The sequence below is a fragment of the Nycticebus coucang genome, chromosome 22 (assembly GCF_027406575.1).
Source record: "Nycticebus coucang isolate mNycCou1 chromosome 22, mNycCou1.pri, whole genome shotgun sequence".
Taxonomy (NCBI): domain Eukaryota; kingdom Metazoa; phylum Chordata; class Mammalia; order Primates; family Lorisidae; genus Nycticebus; species Nycticebus coucang.
This window is the reverse complement of record NC_069801.1, coordinates 15,521,259-15,547,905: the sequence shown is the minus strand read 5'-3', so window position 1 is coordinate 15,547,905 and position 26,647 is coordinate 15,521,259. Positions and strand designations below refer to the sequence as shown.

General features: G+C 37.5%; 1 protein-coding gene across 23 annotated transcripts in view; it reads left to right on the top strand.

Moving 5' to 3' along the window:
* Positions 1–26,647, top strand: part of EIF4G3 (eukaryotic translation initiation factor 4 gamma 3) — a 353,942-nt gene that overhangs the window by 178,893 nt on the left and 148,402 nt on the right. For 14 of the 23 annotated variants that reach the window (XR_008377043.1, XM_053577412.1, XM_053577409.1 and 11 more), the window contains 2 exons: positions 7,158–7,266; positions 13,649–14,491. Coding sequence is in view for 22 of the 23 variants with exons in the window: in XM_053577412.1 (XP_053433387.1) it covers positions 7,158–7,266; positions 13,649–14,491 (952 nt within the window). In the remaining variant the exon portion in view is untranslated. The remainder of the gene's footprint in view (positions 1–7,157; positions 7,267–13,648; positions 14,492–26,647) is intronic. The other 9 variants (XM_053577414.1, XM_053577411.1, XM_053577406.1 and 6 more) reach the window with 1 other exon arrangement.

The following is a 26,647-nucleotide window of genomic DNA, read 5'->3' as shown; positions in this document are numbered from 1 at the left end:
TGTGATGCACTCTTTGTGTACTCATGTTTAGGTTACTGTTTGCCATTTTCTGTAGCATACCTTTTCCTTACATTATTGCTTATCTGAGAGATTAAAAAAAAATTTCACTTAATTTTTATGTCTTGATCTGTGAAAATAAGAATTTTTTGATATTCATTCATTATGTGTGTGTATGAATTATCTATTTCTTTTGTACACATATTTTTGGGGGTAAATGCTTTTCTCCAACAAATTTATAAGAGTTCTTGTTAAAGAAATTCCTTTAACATACGTTTAATTTATTTTGCTGTTGTTGATTGTTTTATCTTACCATTGTGCCTTCATATAGAAGCTTTAACATTTCTATATATGCAAATTTGTTTTCTCCTAAACAATTTGTGTTTTGGGACTTTGAAATCCTTTATCATTCAATCCTTTCTCATCACGTTTATTTTCTAGTATTTACATGGTTAGGTCATTTTACTTTTATCTTTGATTGCTATGAAATTTATTAATATTTTGATACATACAGTAAAGTATAGATTATACCAAATGGCTTGTTATTAATATTTATCAAATAGTTTTGTCATTGTTTCCTTGTTTTGAGATGTTGTTTTAACCATGTACTCAATTGTTATATGTCCCTGGGTCTGTTTATGGAATTTTTCTATTGCATTTATCTGTTTTCATTTATCTGTTTTAATGCCATTATTATACTGTCTTAAATGTCACAACTCGTATTTTAGAGAGAATTCCATCCCCTTATTCTTGCCTTTGAATTTTTCATTTTTTTTTCATTTCTTCTCTTCTTCATAAGAACTTTAAGATTATTTTCGTAAATTGTCTTGCTTACCTGGAAGGCTTTTATCTTCAGTATCTGGGTTTCCCCTCATTTCTGATACTTTGCAAACTTTCCTTGCCTTGAAGGAGGATGTTCTCTCTATTGCAGATGTGTGTTTTCTTGTCAGATCAGTGTTCAAAGAAAAAAATTCATTTGAGTGCCATTAGCCTGAGCATAAATTTTCTAGTTTGTTACCTTTTAAAATTACTATTTTACTCTCTTGTGCATCGTATCTTTATGTCACCTATTGGTTTCTGAATGGATTGGGAGTGTGTGAACCTTCTGTTTATAAACCTATTTCTTCAGGTGTTTGTGCTCCCCTTGATTGCCTTTGGTAGATAATCCTGCAGGCTACCCCAGTTGCTCAGGTGCTAAGCCTAGGAGTCATCTTTAAACCTTCTTTATCTCACTCTTCACAACTGTTCCATCAGCAAGTCCTATCTGACCCATTCTCACCACCTTCAACTGCCATTGTAATCTATGCCTTTTTTTTTTCAAGAGACAGAGTCTCACTTTGCAGCCTCACAGCTCACAGCAACCTCCAACTCCTGGGTTTAGGTGATTCTCTTGCCTCAGCCTCCAGAATAGCTGGTTCTACAGGTGCCTGCCACAGTGCCTGGCTATTTTTTTGTTGCAGTTTGGCAGGAGCTGGGTTCAAACTTGCCACTGGGGTCAGTGTCCTACCCACTGAGCCACAGGCGCTTCCCAATCTATGCCATTTTTATCTCTCTCCTAGATAACAGTAACTTCATTCATCTCACTAGTTCTGTCTTGCCTTTTTTCTGTGCCAAAGTGAATATATTTTTAAAGCAAATCAGATAAAGACCTAACACTTTGGTGTAGCCTATAAGGTTCTGTCTGATTTGACCCCTGCTTGCCTCATTTTACAGCAATTCCCTAGCTCTTTCTATATTCCTCTTACTGCGTCACAAACGCTGGTTCGTGACGTAATGCTCTTTCCTTTTGAGCCTTTCATGCATGCTCCTGCTTCTGCCTGAAGCGCTGCTTCCCACACTTCCTCCTACATGCCTGCATTCACATCTACGCAGCCTAAATGTTGCTTCCTCAAAAAATCCTCCTCGCACACAAAGTCAGAACACCTGATTATATGTCATTTCTGTACTCTTACTATTCCAGTAAAGCTTTTATTGCTATTTGTAATTACATAATTAATTTTATCGTTAATTCCTTAATATTTGTATTTTTTGAAGCCTAAGACTTTGTCTTAGTCACCAGTGGATTCTCAGTCCCTTGTGCATGGTAAATACCAAGAAAAAACACATATACATTTCCCTTTCTAATGAAATGAATTTAGGAGATGCCAGCTTATGCTGGAAGACCATTTTGGTCTTTTTCCCTGGCATCATTAACTATATTATGTTATTATTTTGTCTCTTGATCTTCATGTTTCTCAATAGAGCTATATTTGTTTATTCCCAGGATTTATATACTTTAAATACATGTGGCTCTGCACCTGTAGCTTAGCGGCTAGGGAGCCAGCCACATACACCAGAGCCAGTAGGTTTGAATCCAGCCCAGGCCTGCCAAACAACAATGACAACTATGACCAAAAAGTAGCTGGGCATTGTGGCGGGCGCCTGTAGTCCCAGTTACTTGGGAGGCTGAGGCAAGAAAATCGTGTAAGCCCAAGAGTTTGAGGTTGCTGTGAGCTGTGACACCACAGTACTCTACCAAAGGCAACAAAATGAGACTCTGTCTAAAAAAAAAAACAAATTATTTTTAAATACATGAGATATTTTACAGAATGATTATTTTTAAGTTATTGAATGGTACTACGAAAAATTAATTGTACCCAAAATAATAAAATGTAAAACATTGAAATATTGGGCGGCGCCTGTGGCTCAGTGAGTAGGGCGCCGGCCCCATATGCCGAGGGTGGCGGGTTCGGACCCAGCCCCGGCCAAACTGCAACAGAAAAATAGCCGGGCGTTGTGGCGCGCGCCTGTAGTCCCAGCTGCTCGGGAGGCTGAGGCAAGAGAATCGCGTAAGCCCAAGAGTTAGAGGTTGCTGTGAGCCGTGTGACGCCACAGCACTCTACCCGAGGGCGGTACAGTGAGACTCTGTCTCTACAAAAAAAAAAAAAAAAAAATTGAAATAGCCTCTTGTAATGACAGCAAATTCCACCAATTTCTTGCTTATATCTATATAACTTGAAACCTCATTCAATGAATTATAATAGAAGTTAGGAAATATTTTATGTAATGGGTCAGATAGTAAACATTTTAGGCTTTGCAGTCATATCATCTTTTCTGATTTGTAGAAGAAAAGAAAATAAACAAATGTTTCTTTCTCTTCAACCAGAGTGATAAATGAATTTAAAGAAGGGCAACACACTAGATTCTTGACAGTATTGAAAAAATACATTTTCCTTACAAATTTCTCCGTTAGAATCTATTCTATTTATGATTTATATATTAAAAATGGGAATGTTTAACTTTGGCATTGTAGTAAAAAGGTAGCCATAGACAACACGCAGATGGATGCATGTGTCTGTTCTAATAAAATATTTTTATGGATGCTGAAATTGGACTTTTATGTAATTCTCATGTGTCAAGAAATACTTTCTTTGATTTTTTTTTCAGTCATTTAAAAAATGTAAAAATTATCTCATGTACAGTACAAAACAGGTATGTGGCCCCTGGGGCATGGTTGTTCACCTCTGTCTGTAACTACCTCTGTACTTAAGTATCCTGTTGTGTACATGATTATAATAGATGGCAAAGGAAGATGACCCCTTTCTGGGCAGAAACAATGTGGGCCTTGTAAAGGAAAATGAATCTTAAAGAAGTGTTCAAGGACATTTTTAGTTTTTGTTGCCTGTTTTATCTAACAGATAAAATTTTGTTTTTAAAAAATAAATGAATTCTTCCAATATTTGGACTCAGCCTACAATTATTCTTTGAGGCCAGTACTTTAAGTTTAATATATAAATCATAAATAGAGTAGATTCTAACGGAGAAATTTGTAAGGAAAATGTATTTTTTCAATACTGTCAAGAATCTAGTGTGTTGCCCTTCTTCAAATTCATTTATCACTCTGGTGAAGAGAAAGAAACATTTGTTTATTTTCTTTTCTTCTACAAATCAGAAACATGATTTTTAAAAAAATTGGAAGTGTGTGGGATTTAGTGTTGACATAAATTAAGAACTATTGCAGCCCTGATTTACCACCACTACCACCTTTTTGGGGGGTGGTGGGGAGTGGGGTCTGTCTGGGTTGCTCAGGCTGGAGTGCAGTGTGGCATCATCATAGCTCACCACAACCTCAGTCTCCAGGGCTCAAGCAATTTGCCCACCTCAGCCTCCTGAGTAGCTGGGACTACAGAGATATGCCACAGTGCCCAGCTAATTTTTGTATTTTTTTGAGAAGACTGGGTCTTGTTCTTTCTCAGGCAGATCTCAAACTCTTGAGTTCAAGTGATCCTCTCACCTCTGCCTCGCAGAGTGCTAGGATTACAGGTGTGAGCTGTTTTATGTTTTGATAGTGATTGCCCTTCTAGACTGATTTTATACATTTTAATTCTCACCAATAATAATATGACTGAAGTCATCGCTTTGAAATTTCTTAACATTTATTCTTAATAGTGTAGCTTAATTTCTTTATATAGATCAAAAGGCTTACAGCAATCAACTATGGCAGTGATTCAGGTGATAATCTACTGTGCTTAAAAAAAATTATGTACAGAAGTGGGAAAAAGGCATACAACATTAGAAATGATGTTTTCTGTTATAATATTCGGGGTGTTTTTTGAATTTTCTGACTTCTCAAGTAGATAAAATTGTTCATGAATACTTGTGGATTGGAAAGATAGGAGAAGCCTTTCTAATGTACTGTTTATGGTTGAGTTACTTCATTAGCATAGAAGAGGTGAAGTTAGAGGTTAAACTATAATTTATCAAGATTATCCTAAAAAAAAACTCATCTAGAACAAGATTAATGTATTGAATTGTATGTTATCATTTCTGGGCACAAGCAGAGGCTTACAGAATGTTAAAGCTGAGTGGGACTGTAGAATCTTTATTTCTTTTCACTTACCATGGTAGAAACGGAGAAATACTTCCCTAGCATTTTGTGATCGTTATTCACTGGATACTTGGAAATGTAACTTAACCACGTGCTTTCTCATACCTTTCTTATGACTCTTTTTTTTTTTTTTTTTTTTTGTAGAGACAGAGTCTCACTGTACCGCCCTCGGGTAGAGTGCCGTGGCGTCACACAGCTCACAGCAACCTCTAACTCTTGGGCTTACGCGATTCTCTTGCCTCAGCCTCCCGAGCAGCTGGGACTACAGGCGCCAGCCACAACGCCCGGCTATTTTTTTGTTGCAGTTTGGCCGGGGCTGGGTTTGAACCCGCCACCCTCGGCATATGGGGCTGGCGCCCTACTCACTGAGCCACAGGCGCCGCCCTCTTATGACTCTTTATACATAAATTCTCTCTCGGGTTTTGTTAAATTTAAAGAATCTGTGTAGTTTTTTTTATATGATTTAAGGTGTTTAGATTGAAAAATTCTTATATATATAAAAATTAATAGTTTTTTACTGTCTTTAGCATCTCATCTTACCTGTAGATGTCACTTCAGCGACCTACTTTTAGCAATTACAACCTTACCCCCACCCCTTCTGGTTATTAATTTCCCAGGCAATTGGAATAGTTAATATTTTTTTCCTTTCAGGTAAATGACAGTTTACATATAATTCTTGGAAAATGTAGATAATTGTTTAAAAAAGCTAAATAACATGAAGTGTTTCTTGTGTTCCAGATCTCTTTTCAGCCAGTAGAATTGAACAGTGTACTTTTGCTTTTTTTTAACTGTGAAACTTTCATTTGAATTTTAGTAGTAGTTTTTTTCTCACTGAAACTAAGATTCAGAATAATTGTGGCACAAGTATTTGTCTGTTATTCAAAGAGAAAACTGTAACTCTTTCTTCATTTTTTATAGATGGTAATATAATTTCAGTAGTCTGCATTTAGAAGTCATTATGGAATATGGGTGCTTTCATGTTCTAATGAATAGGCTTAATGGTATCATTATTCCCATCCCTATCTATTGTTCTGTGTCATCCTTACATAGTGAAACATAAATTTCATGTTATGCATTCTGAAAAGCATTGATACTTAAATGCTATCTATTATCATAAATTAATTGTATGTGTTCATTTCATTTTCTGATTCCACTTTTAGTAAGACTTACTTTAAAATCCTTTTTATTAACTCTCACTTTTAAGTAGTCCTGTCCATTCACATTCACCGACATCCACCCACATCTTATTCTCTCCATCCCTGCTCCCCAGAAGGAAACAAATATAATGAAAAACAGAATTGTGCCTGGAGCTCTGCTCTGATGGCACTGATAGAATTTCATGTAGGAGATTATAGCTATAAAAAAATTGACATTAGATTTGACAATAGACAATCAGAAGTAGACGTCTGAGGAGTGACACTGCTTTTTTTATGTGACTTTTGTGAAACCTTCAAATCCAGAGCAAATACCTGCCTAGGATATGATGTAGAATGAGTGTTCTTGTCTTTTCTTTTAAAATTCTGTTCCCTCTAAATTGAAAAATAGCCAGAGGTTTTTCACCCTACTTGGATTTTGATGAATAGTTTTCATTCTGATACAGTGTCCTAAGTATGAAAATGAGAGTTACCTAATAGCTCTGAAAAGCCAGATACTTTACCCAGATTTCTGATTTTGAAAATACCATCTTTGACTCAGATCCTAAAGACATTTTAAGGTGAAAGTGCATTTAGATACTTTCTAATTTGCATTTCACCTAAATGATTACATGGATGACAGGGTTCACCATTCAGTGTTTTTCTTAAATCAGTAACTGGTTTTCAAACCCATCACATTTTCTGTTTCTCCTTTTTTGGACAGATAAACTACTTGCTAGATAATATGTAAGTGAAGTTGACCAAATTCTTTTGGTCTTTGACTGGGAGGATGTTAAATCCCTCTCAGATATAACATCTTTGTTAGGTTGAAAAGTTAGTTTGTCCTTAAGAGGAACACCAGAGAATAAATTATACTAATGACTGTTGTGCTATCTTCTCTTACTGTGCTTAATAGTAATAATCTCTTTTCCTTCCCCCTTTCCTGCTGCCTATTTCCTTATCTTCCCTGTCTTACCTTATACTTTTTGAATTTATTAAATTGGCCTATATGTTTTTTCCTTGCTCCCCACCCCGCCCTTTTTTTTTTTTTTAATTTTGTGACCTCTCTCCCTACTCTGTCTTCACTTGCTTGGGTTCCATGTTGCTAGTTTTTATGTTCGCACGCTCATTATCACCCTTTTTTGTACTTCAAATCCCAGCAGCTGCCCAGCCAGGTCCCTGAGCACAGCCCTGTGGTTTATGGGACTGTAGAGAGCGCTCATCTTGCTGCCAGCACCCCTGTCACTGCAGCTAGCGACCAGAAGCAAGGTTTGTGTATGACTTTTCCTCCTTTTATCTTTAGGCTCTTTTAAATTAATTACATACTCCTCAGCGTTCAAGAGGAAGAGTAAATGTAAGGATTATTTAGTCACTCACTTTTAAACAGGCTTTGAGGTAAAAAATCCAAGTGTTCAAACTAAAGTGGGGATGACTGGTAAAAGTTTTTTCTAAATTTTATTAATCCTTCACTGTCATTACTTTTGTACAGGTGAAAGTTGAGTTGCCTTAAACCTTAAATTGTTTATTTCTTTTAAACAAGACATGGAGGGGGAATTAATCAAAGCATATATTACAACATAATTACATTTATATATTCAACATGTCCCTGGGTCTCTTGCTATTTTGATAAGATGTTTTCTTCTTACAAGATTGGGCTTCTCTAGCCACAGGTAGAGACAGCACTGAGTTCAAATCCTGCTTAACTATTTGGTCTTGATTGAGTCATTTACCCTGTGTATTTCAGTTTACTCACTTAGCAGGATGGGATTAAGACCCATCTCACAGAGGTGTTGTAGGGAAATGCTTGGCACATCAAAATTGCTCAATAAATTATAGTCATTAATTTTGATGCCAGAATCATATTACTAAAATGTCTACTTCTATTGACCTTGAACAAGAAGTCCCAAATGTTTGTTAAAAAATAGACACAGTGCCTATTGCAGTATAACTAGAAAACTTTAAGGGAAATATCACATGAGAAAGTGGGATATCATAGTCTTTTTTTTTTTTTCCTGCCTAGTTCAATTGACCTTAGCTAAACTTTGAGAGGCAATGCTCATTACACACAGGAAAGCAAGTAACTTTTCAGCAGGTTTTATAACGTTTCTAAGAATGAATGTAAATCATACGTTTGTTATCTCCTTACTTGAATTATTCATTCCTCCAAACCCCTTATTGTTCTATAGCTCTGCTATTAGTATCTGTACTTTCCAAAAATGATCCTTTAAAAAATATTTTAAAATGGCCTATACACTTAAGTATTTCATGTTTAAATGTTTTTAGCTATACTACAAGTTAATCACAGTTAGAAACCTTATGGAAGATGTACTTTGTTGTAGGATTTCAATCATCATACCAAGATGATGGTACAATGTTTTTAATGTAGAAAGTTTTTTCTCCTGAGTACTGAAAAACTTAGTAAAGTAAACTTTAATGGAGATAAGTCCTATCTTCTATTTATCATGTAAGATACTTTTAAGCTAAAAGATACATAGCGACTGGGCGGCGCCTGTGGATCAGTGAGCAGGGCGCCGGCCCCATATGCCGAGGGTGGCGGGTTCAAACCCAGCCCCGGCCAAACTGCAACCAAAAAAATATGCCGGGCGTTGTGGCAGGCGCCTGTAGTCCCACCTACTCTGGAGGCTGAGGCAGGAGAATCGCCTAAGCCCAGGAGTTGGAGGTTGCTGTGAGCTGTGTGACGCCACAGCACTCTACTGAGGGCAATAAAGTGAAACTCTGTCTCTACAAAAAAAAAAAAAAAGATACATAGCGATTCCTCACCTGGGATTTTTCTGAAAGTTGCACTGTGAAATATTTCTTTCAGCAATGTTCAGAGTTTAAAAGAGGACTCGTGCTTGAAACTAAATTTTTTAGTTTTGAACCTATGTACCTTAAAAGACTACAGCACAGGTATTGTGGAAGATGACTCTACCCGTAATGATAAAGTTGTTTTGAGTCAAAATTCAGAATATTTTTAATCTTAATAGAGAATAATTTTTAGGGTATTTCCTTCAAGCATTACATTTTCATAAAATTGTCATCTTTTTGCTAGTTAGCACTGTGCTAAATATATCAAATATTTCCCCTGCCAAGAGGCCTTCAAATATATCCTCTGTCAGACTTTCTTTGTAGCTGTGCCAAAATATAGAAAAAGTTCATTATCTACCCTGATGTTTCTTGGCCTCCTTTTTTTTTCTTCTTCTTTTTTTGGTGTAGTGGAAATCTGAAAAAAATCAGCATTTCAAACTGATATAATGATATCGGTAAGGTGAATTGATGTGCTCTTACCATGTTTCAGATTATCTTAATGGAAAAAAATGTAGTAGTTTAAGTGTGTTTTATAAAGCTCATAAGTAATTCTTTGGGACTACTGTTGTCTTCCTTTTAATACCAACTTTTCAGTAAAAAATTCAGCAACTATTTTCTTTCTTCCCCGCCATCTCTCCCTCCTTTCTTTTTTCTCTCTCCCTCTGTCTTTCCCTCCTTCCATCCCTCTTTCTGTCTTTTTTTTTTTTGTTAGTCAAAACAGTAACTGTTTTCTAATTCCACTCATAGTCTACTAATATGTGTAATAGTTTTCAGAGTAGTTTATCTTAAAAACCAAATGTGTATATTTCAAATAAACATTAGAAAGGGCTCACCCTTATTTAGAGAATGCTTTTTTCTTCATGCTTAAGAAGTTTTTAATCTTCTGCTGAACTATGGATTCTTTTTTGAAATTAAAGAGTATGTAAAAATTGACTAACTTTAAATATTGCTATATTACCCCTAGAGACAATAGTCTCTGCATTCTGTAATATGATTGGTTTTATTCTCTCAATTTAAGTTTTGTTACTGAGGCTTTGTATTAGGTAATAGCGTCTTGTATTACTAGTTCCCAAAGTCTCTCTCCTTCTTGATTTATCTAAATATCTATATTTTTATAAGTCTTTCACCCCCTGAATTGGAAAAATGTGGGCTTTTGAAATCATTCTCCAGCTTTAGGACTTTCTCCTGTGTAAGATTTTGGGGCCTATAAAATAGGCAAATAGTTTCTACCCTAGTTATGAGAATTAAAGGAGACAGTATGTGTGTGTATGCTCTTTTATTCAGCATAGATTATCAGTTTTAGATCTGTTTGGTTTGATTTTTTTTTTACTATCGGAAATTTTGTTTACCACAATTAATCTTTGAGTAGATGTACTCTTACTAGATTGTTACTGTGAGAATCATTTTTTACTTCCACTTCCTGAAGGCACATAATGACTAGCTTCTGGTATTAAGCTGTTGATTTCTCAGAATTTTTGACATGAACAGCTAGAATAGTTACACAAAAACCCAGTGTTTCAGACAAATGTATCATCTCATGTTTGTTTGTATTTTATGAAGTCATAGGGAATATTTCACATTGGTTTGTAGAGGGAACAACTGTTGAATGAGTTAAAATTTTGCTTGATGTTGATAGTGTACAGACACAACTGAAATGATTGCTGTTCCTAAGCGAGCGTGCATTCAGTGCCATGCATTGAGGATATGGTATGGATAATTAAACATAATAAGACGTAGTTGGTGTCTTAGTAGTAATGCTCTTACTTGGTGAGCTTGCTATAGAGTGTGCTGTTGTAATTGAATCATTAATAGCATGTTGCTTAGTTGGGGCTCTGTTGGCATTGCAAGATGCTTAGCATTCTTGTCTCTGCATATTAAATGATAGTAGCACCTTCTCAGTCATTATGAGACTGTGACAACCAAAAGACACCCCTCTAGGCCATTGATTTCATTGCCATATGAGAATAAAAGAGAGCATATTTATGCTTTTTGTAAATATGACACATTCATTATAGAAACAACAGATGAGCAAAAAGAAAAATACTTATCTAATTACTCAGAGCCGTTATTAATAAACTGATTTTTCTGCATGCACATATGTTAGTATTAACATATTTTTTTAAAGTTACCAAACTGGGTTTAGATTCTGTATACAGTTTTATGCTCTACTTAAAAAAAAAAAAAAAAAGACTTTTATTATACTACTTCCATATCATTAAATATTCTTTTAAAAGACTATTTTAAATATCATGTATACATGATATGCCATTATATGTCTAGGCTATCATTTCTTTAATCCCTTATTGTTGGATATTGAGTTTATTTCTTTTTTTGTTATAAATAATATTTTGTTGCCTTAATATTCTAGACATCTATCTTTGCTAACTCATAGGAGTATTATTAACTCTTACATATTATTACATGATATTTTCTTAGAAAAAATTTTTAAAGATGGAATTTCTGCAAATTCCTAAAGATGGCCAAGAAAAGTCCTTAGAGGGATAAAAATAAATGGTCTTTATTTAGACCTGCTGTGTGGTACTTTTCAGCTTTCTACATTAAAGCTTTAATTAGTGAGTTAAAAGACTTTTTTTTCCAGGATGAGGAACTCTCAAATTACCTAATTTTTTGTTTCTAATATTTAATGTTTTTTCTCAAGTATATAAAAGATTATCAGTTTTAGATCTGTTTGGTTTGATTTTTTTACTATTGGAAATTTTGTTTAGCAAAATTAATCATTGAGTTGATGTGCTCTTACTAGATTATTAATGTGAGGATCAATTTTCATTTATTTCTAGTGCATCTAGGTTTTAGTCAATGACCATATAAGGATGTTACTCTAATGTGCTTTGCAAGTGGTGTCATGTAATATGATTGACTTATTTCACACTCCAGTGAGTTTGAAGTTACTTTCTTTTTTTTTTTTTTTTTTTTTTTTTTGTGGTTTTTGGCCGGGGTTGGGTTTGAACCCGCCACCTCCGGCATATGGGACAGGCGCCCTACTCCTTGAGCCACAGGCGCCACCCGAAGTTACTTTCATTATAGATGCTTTGATAAATATTTATTTGAGTCAGATACATCTTTTCCATAGACAACACATTTACAAGAAGGGCATTTTTCTCAAATATTTTTGTCTCTTTTTCCTGAGAAGTCAGTCTGAAGGATTTGACAGTGAGCGCCTGTTGATGTTGTTTCCACCACTACAGTAAATAGGCAGGGTCTAATTTTAGAAGCACCAGCTTCTGTGCCTTTAAATAAAAGTGAATTTTAAGGCTAGTAAGTGTAGTTGCAGTGAAGGAATTAATAGCTAAATGGTAATATTTTATCATTTATGTGATTAACATGGCACAGGTTTTTCCAGAGACTTAGTAACTATAGTTTATTGTAAAGACTCACTTTCACTGATAGATAAAAATTTCTAGGGGAGAAAGTAAAGTCTTTCAGTTTAGATTGTCTTTTAGTAGGGATTAAAATTTTTGTTGGCATTTGATAAACATGTTCATGAGTATATGGTTTTCCAGGGGAGCTATGTTTATCATGGTAAGGAAGTCTAGCCTGGAACTTATTTGGGTTCATCCTTACAGAGATGAATCACATAATCAGTTTACCTGGAATTCAAAAATATGGACATTTTGTTAATTAGTGTTTTTTGTATTTTTCTGGGTCCTTTATTATGATTATCAATTTCTCTTTTCTCTCTTGATCTCATTTTCTCATGCCTATACACAGATGCATATTTTATGTATTATTCCAAACTATTTCATATATATGCTAATCTTTTTTATTGGATTTGCATGTTAACTTTTGGTTTCTTCTTAAATAACGTTTTTATGTGTGAAGACACAACGTAAATATCTGTTTTTATACCTTGCATTATTTCTGGTTCTGTTACCTCTTGAGAAATTTAATTTCTTAACTGATTTTTGTGTTCAGGAATTTATTTATTTATTTTTTTTGAGACAGTCTCACTGTGTCATCCTCTGTAGAGAGCTGTGACATCACAGCTCACAACAACCTCAAACTCTTGGGCTTAAGCAATTCTCTTGCCTCAGCTGCCTAGGTAGCTGGCACTGCAGGCACCTGCCACAATGCCTGGCTATTTTTTTGTTTTAGTTCTCATTGTTGTTTTTAGCAGGCCCGGGCCAAGTTTGAACCTGCCAGCCCCAGCCGTATATGGCCTGCACCCTAACCACTGAGCTACAGGTGCTGATCCTGTGTTGAGGATCTTAATTTCATTGGTAATAAATTTCATTGATAATAAGTAACAATATGATAGTTTCTCTTAAAACAATAGTTTTTTAAAACAGAATAAATACTTTTTATGAAAATTCCCTAGATATAGAACTATAGAGAATAAAAAGCAAAAAAAGTAACATTAGTCTCTCTATAATATTTTAATTTTAAATTATTTGTCCTTGTACTATCTCATCACTATAGTATATCCTTGGTAGAAGTACATTTCACAGGGAACAATATCTGGTAAAAATGAAGGTTTCCTTACCTTAAAGAAAAGCCCTACTCTAAACCCAACAATGGTTTAGCTTCAGTTTTGATAACCTTTTCAGTTGTATTCTTGACATAAGTATTCTCTTATTTCAAAATAGAGTTTCTGTATATTCAAGATCAATAGTGTGTAGTACTTGAAAAAAAATTGGCAATTTTATGGAGTACTAGAATAAGTACTAGAGTACTTTTATGGAGTACTAGAATAAGTCTAATACCTTGACTTATTGCTACCAGTTTTTTTGGGATAAGAGATTAAAAGAATTGGCCCAAGACATTACATTATAGTCTCTGATCCGAGAATTGTTCTTAAAACTCTTTTTATTTTTTTCTTCCCCAGAAGAGAAGCAAAAACCAGATCCAGTGTTAAAGTCTCCTTCCCCAGTGCTTAGGCTAGTCCTTAGTGGGGAGAAGAAAGAACAAGCAGGCCAGACACCCGAGACTACTACAACAGAATCTATACCAGAGATTCCTCTGCCTTTAACACCTACCACTGTTTCTTCAATTGCTCGAAGTACAATTGCTTCCCCCACTTCTGCTGCTCTAAGTAGCCAACTAATAGTCACCACTCCTATAGATGACAGATGTGAACTCTCTTCCTCAAAAGAAGATACAGTTCCTATTCTCAGCCCCACATCTTGCACAGAAACATCAGACCCTTCACCAACAGATGAAATTGATGATGATATATGCAAGAAACCCTGTATCATAGCACCTAATGATATTCCACTGATTGCTAGTACTAATAACCTAATTAATGAAATGAATGGAGTTAGTGAAAAATTACCATCCTCAGAGAGCATTGTGGAAATAGTAAAACAGGAAGTGTTGCCACTGACTCTTGAATTGGAGATTCTAGAAAATCCCCCAGAAGAAATGAAAGTCGAGTGTTTCTCAGCTCCCATCACCCCTTCCACAGTTACTTCCTTTCCTCAGGCTCCTTCAACTCCTCCAGCTTCTCCTCCTCCTCCTCCAGTCATTGTTCCTGCTGCCACCACTACTGTTAGTTCTGCGAGTACTCCCACTGCAGTCCAGAGAGTATTAGAGGAGGACGAAAGCACGAGAACTTGCCTTAGTGAAGAGGCAAAAGAGATTCAAAACAAAATAGAGGTAGAAGCAGATGGGCAAACAGAAGAGATTGTGGATTCTCAAAACTTAAATTCAAGAAAAAGCCCTGTCCCAGGTAAGCTATTCTGCCATTAATAATCTTATGCTTGCTCAACATGAAGAAGAGACAGTGTTTGAGTTATTTTTTAATTGGCTACTTTCCTTGACTTCCAGAAACATCGAATGAATGCTGAAATTCCTAGTCTGATTTCTTCAATGGTGTGTTTGTTTTTTAGTACAGCCTGCAAAAGAGTTACTCCATTGTCTAAAAATGCAAATGAGAATGTCCAAATATACAAAATGCCTTTAAGGTATATGTCACTGTACATGTTGGTTTTTTGTTGTTTTTCTTATTGCTTCATTCACATAAATCAGTTTTTCATTGGTTAATTTTATTGGTTTGGGGCTAGAAAACAAAACCAGCATGGTCTGTAGTCCCTATCTCTGTCTTCTTGGAATTTTAAAACCAAGTCAATCAATCCTAAACTTTAAGAACTTTTCTAGGCAAGACCTTTTTTAAATCTTGGATTTAGTAAAATAGTTATCATGAAGTCAAAAAGAAAATAAAAATGCACTAAGTGATTAATTAGTGCAGAGAAGTTTAGAGATCTCCCACGTTTTTTTTTTTTTTTTTTTTTTCTTTCTGTCTATGTATCTACTGGGACAGTCTCATTCTGTTGCCCAGCTTAGAGTGCTGAAGCACTCTACCACACAACAACCTCAAACTCTGGGCTTAGCCTCCTGAGGAGCTGGGACTACAGGTACCTACCACAATGTCCAGCTAATTTTTCTATTTTTAGTAGAGTTGAGGTCTCAATCCTGCTCAGGCTTGTCCTAAACTCCTGAACTCGAGATTCTCTTGTCTTAGTCTCCCAGAGAGCTAGGATTATTAGCATGAATCACCATCCTTGGCCCCCTCTTTTTCTTTTAAAACTGTGTTTTCAGTAACTTTTTATATTGTCATTAATATTCTGAGCGTATTATATTCTTCCCAATTCAAATTGTTTCTTTTAAGTATAGCATCTTAGGAATTGATAAATAATCAAGAATTATCTGAAGTATATCAGCTATTATAGAGTCAGTAGCCCATCAGAATATTGAAGTGTGTCTTCTGCAACATTACCCTATGCTATATAATTTATACTCTATATACCTGGCAGATTAAGTAATGCTTACATAAATTGTGCTCTTTGAAAAAAATGACAGCCCAACCTCAGTATTATTGTGTATTTGAGCTATATAATAAGTAGGGAAATTTGACAAACCCAAAATCAGATCTCTGATTTTAAGATGTGGCTTTCTTAACCCAACTTAGTTTTTTTGTTGTTGTTGTTTTTGAGACAGAGTCTTACTTTGTCGCCTTCAGTAGAGTGCTGTGACATCACAGCTCACAGCATCCTCAAACTCTTGGGCTCAAGTAATCCTCTTGCTTCAGCCTCCTGAGTTGCTGGGACTACGGGCGCCCACCACACATCCAGCTATTTTTAGAGATGACGTCTTGCTCTTGCTCAGGCCGGTCTTGAACCTGTAAGCTCAGACAATCCACACGCCTCAATCTCCCAAAGGGCTGGGATTATAGGCATGAGCCACCATACCCAGCCCCAGTTTATAAAGTTCTTTATTTTTTTGAGACAGAGTCTTACTATGTTGCCCTCCATAGAGTGCCATGGTGTCATAGCAACCTCAAACTCTCTGGCTTAAGCTATTCTTTCGCCTCAGCCTCCCTCATAGCTGGGACTACAGGCGCCTGCCCACCTATTTTTTTGTTATAGTTGTTGTTGTTGTTGTTGTTTTAGCAGGGCTAGGTTCAAACCTGCCAGACCTGGTATATGTGGCCAGTGCCCTAACCACTTAGCTACAGGCGCCGAGTCCCCAGTTTAGTTTTTGAGACAGTTTCCTTACGTGTATCTGTGAGTGGTATCTTGTCCCTCAGAAGTGGAGAACTTCTAGTTCAATGCAGTAAAACAAAGCAGAAAAGCAAATAGTGCAAGGCGATTGGAATAGGAAGAAACTTATCATAAATCTTTGCCAGTTGTTTCCTCAACAGTCTAGGCTCCACTGGCATCAATATTTATCGTGCCATCATTGTTTTAGGAACTATTGAGGTGTGGCTACAAGTGAATGCCTTCCAAAGAGCACCTGTTTGTTGGAGAATAGTAATTTGTTTGACCCTTCATTATTTCTTATCATTGACCCATCTGTGAGTTGTCATTCAGCAAATGATGGTAGGTCCAAAACTAAGAGAAGCTAATGAAGACAAATGTTTTAAAAACATGAATGCCAGTAACAGAAAGAAAGAATAATGCAATCATAGTAAATACACATTAAAGATACACACTATACCTCAGAACTGAAGTAAGTGTAAAACAAAACTCTGTACCAAAAAACATAATTTCTCTCATCTCTGATCGTTTTTTAAAGCAGTTTGTCACTTATTATAGATGACCTGATCTTGTAAGACTGCACTCAGGCAGAGGTGGACAGAGAAATATAATTTTGAGTTAATCTTATCTTGGTACATTTGTTTGAAGTGCAAATGTTCTTGGATTAGAAATTTAAGACACTCATGCTTTACTCAAAGGTTATGGTTTCTTTCGCATTAATCTACAGTAGTGGTTCTCAACTTGTGGGTCGTGACCCCTTTGGACTATATTAAAGGTTCGTGGCATTAGAAAGGTTGAAAACCACTGATATAGAGAATACCTAGAAAAGGAAGAACTGAGATTTTTCTTGTTTTGTTGTTACCGTTTTGTTTTTGATTTTCGAGACTGTCTCACTCTGTCGCCCAGGCTAGAGGGCTGTGGCATCAGCTTATGTCACAGTAACCTCAAACTCCTAAGCTCTTGAGCCTAGGCCATTCTCTTGCCTTAGCCTCCCAAGTAGCTGGGACTACAGGCACCTGCCACAACGCCCGGCTATTTTTTTGTTGCAGTTTGGCAGGGGCCGGGTTTGAACTCACTACCCTTGGTATATGGGGCCAGCGCCCTACTCACTGAGCCACAGGCGCCGCCTGAATATTATTGTTTTTGTAACGGTGGGGGAAAAAAGTTTTCCAACTTATAGAAGATCACAGACTATTCCACTTTTACAAATAATAGTTATTTGTTCCTTATTTTTTATTATCTCTGATATAAAACCATTACTCAAAAGTTTTTTAGGCAGAGAGGTTTTTTTTTTTTTTTTGGTAGAGACAGAGTCTCACTGACCACCCTCGGGTAGAGTGCCGTGGCGTCACACGGCTCACAGCAACCTCTAACTCTTGGGCTTACGCGATTCTCTTGCCTCAGCCTCCCGAGCAGCTGGGACTACAGGCACCTGCCACAATGCCCGGCTATTTTTTTGTTGCAGTTTGGCCGGGGCTGGGTTTGAACCCGCCACCCGTGGCAGGTGGGGCCGGCACCCTACTCACTGAGCCACAGGCGCCGCCCTAGGCAGAGAGGTTTTGAATTTTTCTGTTTATTTTGTCTTTTGGCTCTTGTTCATTGTGTATTACTTTGTTGTGTATTTTATAACTTTCTCTTATGAACTCATCATACCCAAATAACGTTTTCCTGTGTGTAGATTAAGGGTAAGTACTTCTAGTGCAGTTTTGTGTTTACTTTATCTACCACATGTCTTGAGGAAAGCACTTGGTGGAACTAAATCTGGTTTTAATATTCTGGGCCAACATTTATATCCCAAAGTGTGAGGCATCCATGGATAGGATAGGCATACTATGGATATGGATAGTAATTTTCAGGGCAATAGTAATCCCTTCTCCACCCATCTGAAATAAAGCATTCTTTGTCATCATTGTATTGGTTCACTGGTTTATTTTATTCTCTTTGGGTTTTGTTGTTGTTTTCTGTTTTTGTTTTTGACACTGTCCCTTGATCACCCTCAGTAGAGTGCTGACGTCATAGCTCACAGCAACCTCAGACTTTCGGGCACAAGTCATTCTCTTGTCTCAGCCTCGTGAGTAGCTAATAGTACAAGCACCCATCACAATGCCGAGCTAGTTTTTTTTTAAGAGATGGGGTCTTGCTCTGGTTCAGGCTGGCCTCAAACTCCTGAGCCCAAGCAATCCACCCATCTCAGCCTCCCAGAGTGCCAGGCATGAGCCATTGTACCCAGCCTTCTCTTTGGGTTTTTTAAACTTATTTTTTCATGGTGCCTGTCACTCGTTTCGTAGTCTCAGGGCTTTATTTGTGAGTCTCAGTTCCAAGCCCCTACTTTGCAGTTATCCAAGGTCTCATTTCCCACCATGTGAATGTTGAAATGTAAACTCCTTTGTTATAGAGACTGGAATACCATCTCTCGCCCACTGGATGGTAGGGGCATGGCAGTATCTGGTCTTGTTTATATTCTTGTAAGCTCAGTTGACGGTTTTCAGATTCTATCAGTTAAAGGTGGGAAATTTCTCTCTTCTTAAATGGAGATACAATCATGTTTTGGGAGATGTTACTAATACACTGATCAAGTTGCTATTCATTCTGTTGGCTTAGACTTAAGTATAAAAGGGAAAATCCTTTAAGGGAAGAATTTTGTTTCTTAAGATACAATGTCTTGTTCTGTTACTCAGGCTAGAGTGCAGGGAGGTTGTGATCATAGCTCACTGTATAGCTTCTAACTTCTGAGCTCAAGTGATCCTCCTACCTTGGTGTCCCAAACTGCTGGGATTTCAGGTGTGAACCAGCATACCCAGCTCTAGGAAAAAAAATGTAACAACACTTGCTTTATTCTCAACTGTGGTAGGATTGAAAATACTTTAAAGAAATAAAATCAGGGCGGCGCCTGTGGCTCAGTGAGTAGGGCGCCGGCCCCATATGCTGAGGGTGGCGGGTTCAAACCAGCCCCGGCCAAACTGCAACAACAAAAAAAAGAAATAAAATCAGTAGGATAAAACCAGATAAATGAAAGTATCAGTTTTGGTAGAGTAACCTGAAAAAGTCTCATTTTTTGAAGCGTGAAATTTATTCCTACCTTTGCTCAACTTACACATTCTAAGAAATATTTGGAATATCCTGGGAAAATTTAGTGGCCAGGGCCAGAGTTAGAGTGTCCATCAGAGATTTGAGTGTCCCGCAAGCCTAATTCCTACACTGCTATGTACCTGTATATATAACTCTTCTATCTCTTTGAAGACATATGTTCTGGAAACTTGGTTATAAGACTAGCAAACACATGTTACATATTTATGATTCCACCTCAGCTACCAAAACCAGCAGAAGAATGTTTAAAGCAAGGATTCCTGGCTACCCTTTTCATAGGCTAGAGTCTTAGTGATTCTTAGGGATAAGTAAAGGTTTTCTCTACCTTATTTGTAAACTATTTGTAAAAAAGATACCTAAAAAGTACATTTCTGCCATACCATTTCTACTTTCTTGCTGTCCTTCATAGTGATATCTTAGGCACTCTCTGGAAGCTTTTTTTGCTAGATCAAATTCTGTTCTTTATGTGCTACAGAATGAGCCTAGACACTTGTTGGTAGAGCCTACAGACAGTCTCAGGTGTCAGGTCTCCTGACAAGCCCCTTGTATATACTTCCTCCTTTCCTCATCTTACTTAACAGGATACATCTCATCATTATTTACAGCAGCTCATGTCTTTGCAATGTGAACTGTGAAGTTTAATTAATTTGGATATTAACTTAGGTTTACATCTCCATTAATGAACAGAGTCCTTTGTTAAAAGTTTAGCCCACTTTCCCCAGACACAGTAATTAACCTTTCTCCACTACAAAGAACTATTGTACTTACTCGTTTCCAGAGTGGGTAATCCATTCAGCCTAGGGGAACGCTCCTCTTAGGTCTAAAGAAAGCCCTCTTTAGGAAAACTTAGTTTTACTAAACGCTTTCCTTTTCTCCAATATTCTTCTTCACTTTCCACATAGTAGCCTGAAGAACTGTTGCAAAACCATCTTTGAAAAGATAGTTTTCCTACTACGGAAAAAAAAAAAAAATACCAGAAATGTGTTTCCTGCAGAATATTGTCCTTTCTCCATTTTTATTGTTGTATTAAGGTACCTGGTAATTTAGCTGCAATCATAATAAAGTCATCTCATGTTTTTATGTTTACAAAGCTTTTCCTAGGCATCTCAAGCATTATTCTTGTAATTTAAGCAGTTATTTCTTATACGTAATTATTCCTGTATTACTGATAACATAAAGAAGACACAGTGGTAAACCAGCATTCCCAGGGTCATAGGAGAATTACAACCTCTTCTTTTACCTCACATTTCCACTGTGCTTCAAGACCTGATTTCTACATTGATACATTCCCTTAATATATTCAGGATTTGGCAATTATGCATTTATGTCTATGACCCAGGTTCACAGGAAATGTGAAAGCCTACCTGTTTGAACCACAGTTACTATAGGTTCACTATTTGTTAGTTACTATTTTGTTCACTTGAGATCTATCAACTAACAATCCAAAGATCTCTGCCACGGTGATCTACTAGAAAGTTTAAGTGCTATAAAAACAAGCAGGGTAAAGAATGCTGGAGGAACAGCATTCACTAAGAGGTGAAATTTGAACAAAGAGGAGGATTATTTGAGCTACGGTCTTTCAAAAATCTGTGATTTTCTTCTAGAGAAGCCTTCCTAGCAAAACTCTTACCTTGTATTAGTGCTGTCTCCCCTTTTTCCACTAGAGAAAATAACACTACTATAAGTGGTGTGAGTACTACTGCAAATTCACCCTGTCTACCCCCAGCAATTCCTTTTATGACTTCTCTACTGTTAAATCCTGTATGCTGCCCAACCCTCCTCACCTATAGCACATGACCATTTCTCTTTGTTAGAACATTGAGGATAGGCCAGGCATGGTGGCTCATGCCAGTAATCCTAGCACTCTGGGAGGCCAAGGCGGGTGGACTGCCCTGAACTCAGAGGTTCAAGACTAGCCTGAGCCAGAGTGAGACCCCGTCACTACAAAAAAAGCCAGGCATTGTAGCAGGCGCCTATAGTCCCAGCTACTTGGGAGGCTGAGGCAAGAAAATTACATTAGCCCAAGAGTTGGAAGTTGCTGTAAGCGATGACCATGGCACTTACCGAGGGCCACAAAGTGAGACTCTGTCTCAATAAAAAATAAATAAATAAAAGAAAGAAAAAAGAACATTGAGGATAATGGATATGTGTTTTCAACCTTCTACCCCCCTAGTTGCTAACCTGCTTATGTCAAAACCCTTATCAAGCTCTTAGTTATCCTTTGCAGTCTTGTTTATATTCACTGACTGTCCAGGAACATACTGTCTTATAAACATGCTAAACTATCTCTCATGCTACAGACACTCCTTGAGTTAAACATATTCGTTTAGTTGACATTTAAACTTAGTCTTTTTCTTGTGATCCAAAGTACTTGAGTATTCTACCATTTTTTTCTTATTATGATTCTGTTCACTGTTCAACTAATATCATGGCTAGTTTATGCCTCTAACATGCCAGTTGACCTTTCCTTAGCAGGGTTACCAATAAGTATAAGCTTATCTTACTGGTCTTTTTACTTCACTGAATACTATTGGTTATTTTCTTTTTTTCTTCTTTTAGTTAGGTTTAGTGAGTATAATTTATGTGCACTAAAATTAACCCTTGTTAGGATTCATTTTTGTGAGTTTTGACAAACATATATAAAGTCATGTAAGCATTGTCATAATCAAAATATAGGACAACCAGACTGAGAGGCTGAGGATTGCTTGAGTTGGGAGGATTGCTTAAGGCCAGAGTTCATGAGCAGCCTGAACAAGATCAAGACCATCTCTACAAAAAAATAAAAATAATAAGCTGGACATGGTGATGTGTACCTGTAGTCCCAGCTACTCAGGAGAATTGCTTGAGTTCAGGAGTTTGAGGTTGCAGTGACCTCTGATGATGCCATTATACTCTGGTTACAGAGTGATACTGTGTCTTTTTTTATACAAAAATTTAAAAACAACACACTTCTATCATTCCAATAAATTCCCTTATATCTGGGCCATGTCTTCTTCTTCTTTTTCTACAAATTCTTCATAGGTAATTTCATCTGCTCTAAGGGTAAATGGCTCCTAATGGTGTATTAGGTCAGGCAATTAAGTTTGCAAATTCATCCTAGAAAAAGTGCTGTATTCCTTATCGCTGAGTATCACTATAGTCACCTTTGAAGTACTCCCCTTGGCTATCTGGTGACCATAGTGATATTCAGCAATGAGGTATGTAGCACTTTTCCTAGGATGAGTTTATAAACTTAATTGTTTATACTAATACTAGGCCTCATACTAATGACTTCCAGATTTTATCTTAATCCTTATTTTTTAAACTTCTATCATATTTCCAATTGTCTGACAAATAACTCTCAGATTACCTCAAATTCTATATATCCAATTTCAAAGTAATCACTTACTCATTTAAACCTTTTCTTTTATCTCAGATAGTGTTACTGTTTTTAATGAAATTTCTTTTCCTCATGTGGAAATTCTCATTTCACAGGTTCCCTGGTTTTATCTGGTATATTTGTGGCATTTGTTCATTCCTCTTCATTTCCTTTTGTCTCTGCCTTAGCCTTTCACTTGTGTGCGGATGTTTCTTATTTCTCTGTCTCCAGTTTTGCCCTCTAAATTTGTTCATCACTAAGCAAGCAGAATCATCTTTTAAAAATACAGATCTGGCCTTCCCACTTCTTATTCATGTCTCTGCTTAAGCCCTTTCAGGGTGTTGGATGCGGGAATATGGGACATTCTCCTCAAGACAAACTCTTCAGTTTCTCAAATTTGACTACAAAGTCTCTGGCATCTCAGTTTTCTTATGCCTTTTTCTGTAGTGTCATCTACAGAAATTTATCAGTATTCTAAAAGGCTGGAAATCATTTAAAGATCCCACATTTAGTTCTAGTGGCAATCTTCTGAGTATAGCATACCTTGTTTTATTGTGGTTCATTTCATTGTCCTTTGCAGCTTGTAGTTTTTTTTTTTAATGAATTGAAGGTTTGTGGCAACCTTGAGTCTCAATTTATCACCCTCAGTAGAGTGCTGTGGCATGGTAGCTCACAGCAACCTCAAACTCTTGGGCTCAAGCGATTCTCTTGCCTCAGCCTCCCGAACAGCTGGGACTTCAGGTGGCCACCACAATGCCCAACTGTTTATAGCAGTGGTTCTCAACCTGTGGGTCATGACCCACAGGAACTGTATTAAAGGTTCGCAGCATTAGGAAGGTTGAGAACCACTGATTTATAGAGATAGGTTCTCACTCTGGCTCAGGCTGTTTTCAAACTTGTGAGCTCAAGCAGTCCGCCCGCCTTGGCCTCCCTGTGTGCTAGGATTACAGGCGTGAGCCATCACGCCCGGTCTAACAATTCAGACTTTTTCATTATTATTATATCTGTATAGTGACTTTGTGATTAGTGATCTTTGATGTTATTATACGTATTTTGAGGGTGCCACTAACTACAGTAAACTTAATTGAGAAATGTTGCGAGTCTTCTGACTGCTTCACCAACTAGCCATTCTCTCTACTTTATCTCTCTTTCAGGGCTTTCTTCATTCCCGAGACATAATAATACTGAAATTAGACCAATTAATGACCCTACAGTGGACCTGGGCATAGTAAAACACAATGCCTGCAATCCTAGCTAGCACTTTGGGAGGCTGAGGAGGGAGGATAGCTTGAGTCTGAAAAGTTTAAGACTAGCCTGAGAAACATAGCAAGACCTCATCTCTTCAAAAGGTACCAAAATTAGCCTGACATAGTGGTGCGTTCCTGTAGTCCCAGATACTCAAAAGGCTGAAGCAGGAAGATTGTTTGAGCCCAGGAGTATGAGGTTGCAGTGAGTTATTGATGATGTTACTATACTCCAGCCCAGCAACAGAGTGAGACCCTCCAGCTTCTCTGGAGATATACAGAGAGATTAATGTTGTTTTAATGTCTACTAACACATCATTTCTTGTGCAGTCCATATGGATCAAGGAATAATTATGGGTTTTAAGTCTTATAATTTAAGATACACAGCCAGGCACGGTGGCTCACACCTGTAATCCTAGCACTCTAGGAGGCCAAGGCAGGTGGATTGCTTGAACTCAGGTGTTTGAAACCAGCTTGAGCAAAGCAAGACCTCATCTTTACCAATCGAAAAACTACTTGAACCTTGTGGCAGATGCTTGTAGTCCCAGCTACTCAGGATCCTGAGGCAAGACGATTGTTTGAGCCAAGGAGGTTGAGGTTTCTTTGAGCTAGGCTGATGCCATGGAAATCTATCCTGGGCAACATAGTGAGATTCTGTCTCAAAAAAAAAGTCACTGAATAATTTAAGATACACATTTTATAAGGCTGTAGCTGCCATAGATAGTAATTCCTCCGATGGATCTGGGCAGTGTAAATTGAAAACCTTTTCTAAAGGATTTGCCATTCTAGTCTTTTTTTTTTTTTTTTTCAGTTTTTGGCCGGGGCTGGGTTTGAAACCACCACCTCTGGCATCTGGGGCTGGTGCCCTACTCCTTTGAACCACAGGCGCCGCCTCATTCTAGTTTTTTTTTTTTTTTTTGTCTGGGCTGGGTTTGAACCCACCACCTCTGGCATGTGGAGCAGGCGCTCTACTCCTTTGAGCCACAGGTGCTGTCCCAGATTTGCCATTCTAAATTCCATTAAGAACATTCTTAGCCTCCAGTCTTCTGCAGCGGTAGCAGCAACAGCAGCAGCTTTGAGTGCACTTGGGGGTGTGAAGGGCTCAGACTGTGGTGCAGTCCCGATGGCTCCCCCTTACCCGCCTATCCTGTGAGACCGTCTGCGAGTAGGGATCATAGATAGTTGCCAATAGAGGATAACATTGATAACCCATAAAATCAACAACAGTTTCCTGTGTGACTTCAGTTATGAGACCAAAAGCTGACTTTATCTCTGTGGTAGAATTGAACCACAGGGGAGAATTACTAGTGACAGAGGACAAGGGGGTTGGGTTGTGATATTTCATAAAAGCGTAAAAATCAATTCATTATAGGGTTGAATACAGTGTTCACAGCACCTTCCGGAACCATGAACCCGGATTTGATTTCCTGAAGAGTTTAGAAATAGGAGGAAAAAAATAAATAAGATGGTTTACCCAGAAGAATGCAGTTCTGTCTATTAATGAAAAAACTTTGAAGCTGTGAAAAGCCAGTGAGCATGATAAGAGGCCAGAAGACTGCAATCTGAAAGATGAGGAGGGCTGTGGACTCTGAGATCCTGCCACCATCCCAACTCTGCAGGTGCTTGACGCGAGAGACCCATTGACCTGATGGTGGAGGCCACCCCATGAAGAGTATTTACCAAAGTGCACACGTATCACATCATTTCCCGGTCATTCAACGGACTATGAAACCTACATGTCTGCTGATGTCCTGAGGATTAACCTGTGGAACTTCAGAATAACCAGAGTTTTAATATCATGGACATTAAGCACATCAACATGGAGTAGCTCATGGAGGTGATTGCTGCAGCCAAGTTCCACCCCCCTTACTGCAACACCTTCGTGTATAGCAGCAGCAAAGGCACAGCCTGGCTGTGTGACAGGCAGCCGTCAAGCCCTGTGTGACTGGCACATCAAGTATTTTGAAGAGCCAGAAGATCCAAGCAACAAATCATTTTTCTCTGCAATTTTCTCTTTGATTATAGATGTGAAGTTCCACCACGGTGAGGAGGATTATCAAGACCAGGTGTATCTGACCATTAAAGTGTAGGACCTCAGTCGCCCCACAGAGACTTTACAGGTTCATAACTACCTCTGGTGCTCCCTCTACAACATGACTAATTTTTTATAAATTTGAATGTATGTGGAACAGGTCAGACAGTAATATCAGGATAACTTCCTACAACTTCTTTAGGTTGTTTGACTGATACATTAAGTATGATTTGACTGTTGAGGCCTTGAAGAAAAATAGCAAACTTTGGGCTATGCTGAAACCCCGGACTATACTCAAACCCCAGAAAGTGTGCATGTGCGGCAAGTGGAGAAAAGATGAGATCAGTGTCAACAGTCTAAACTTTAGGAAAAAGATACTGGTTATAGTTTGGCATCCTTCAGAAAATATTATAGCAGTAGCAGCTACAAATATTCTAATACATATTCCAGGACAAGGTTAAGTAAGTGAAGGAGTTATTAATAATCTCTATTACTGAATACTAGTCAAATAAGTTTTTAAAATGTATCTTTGAGTCTTATTTTGGTGCACTGACTTTAATTTCCCTATGCAGAAGGGATAGAATTAAAAGGAGTCTAACTTCCCCACTCCCCAGTTCTAAAAAACTTT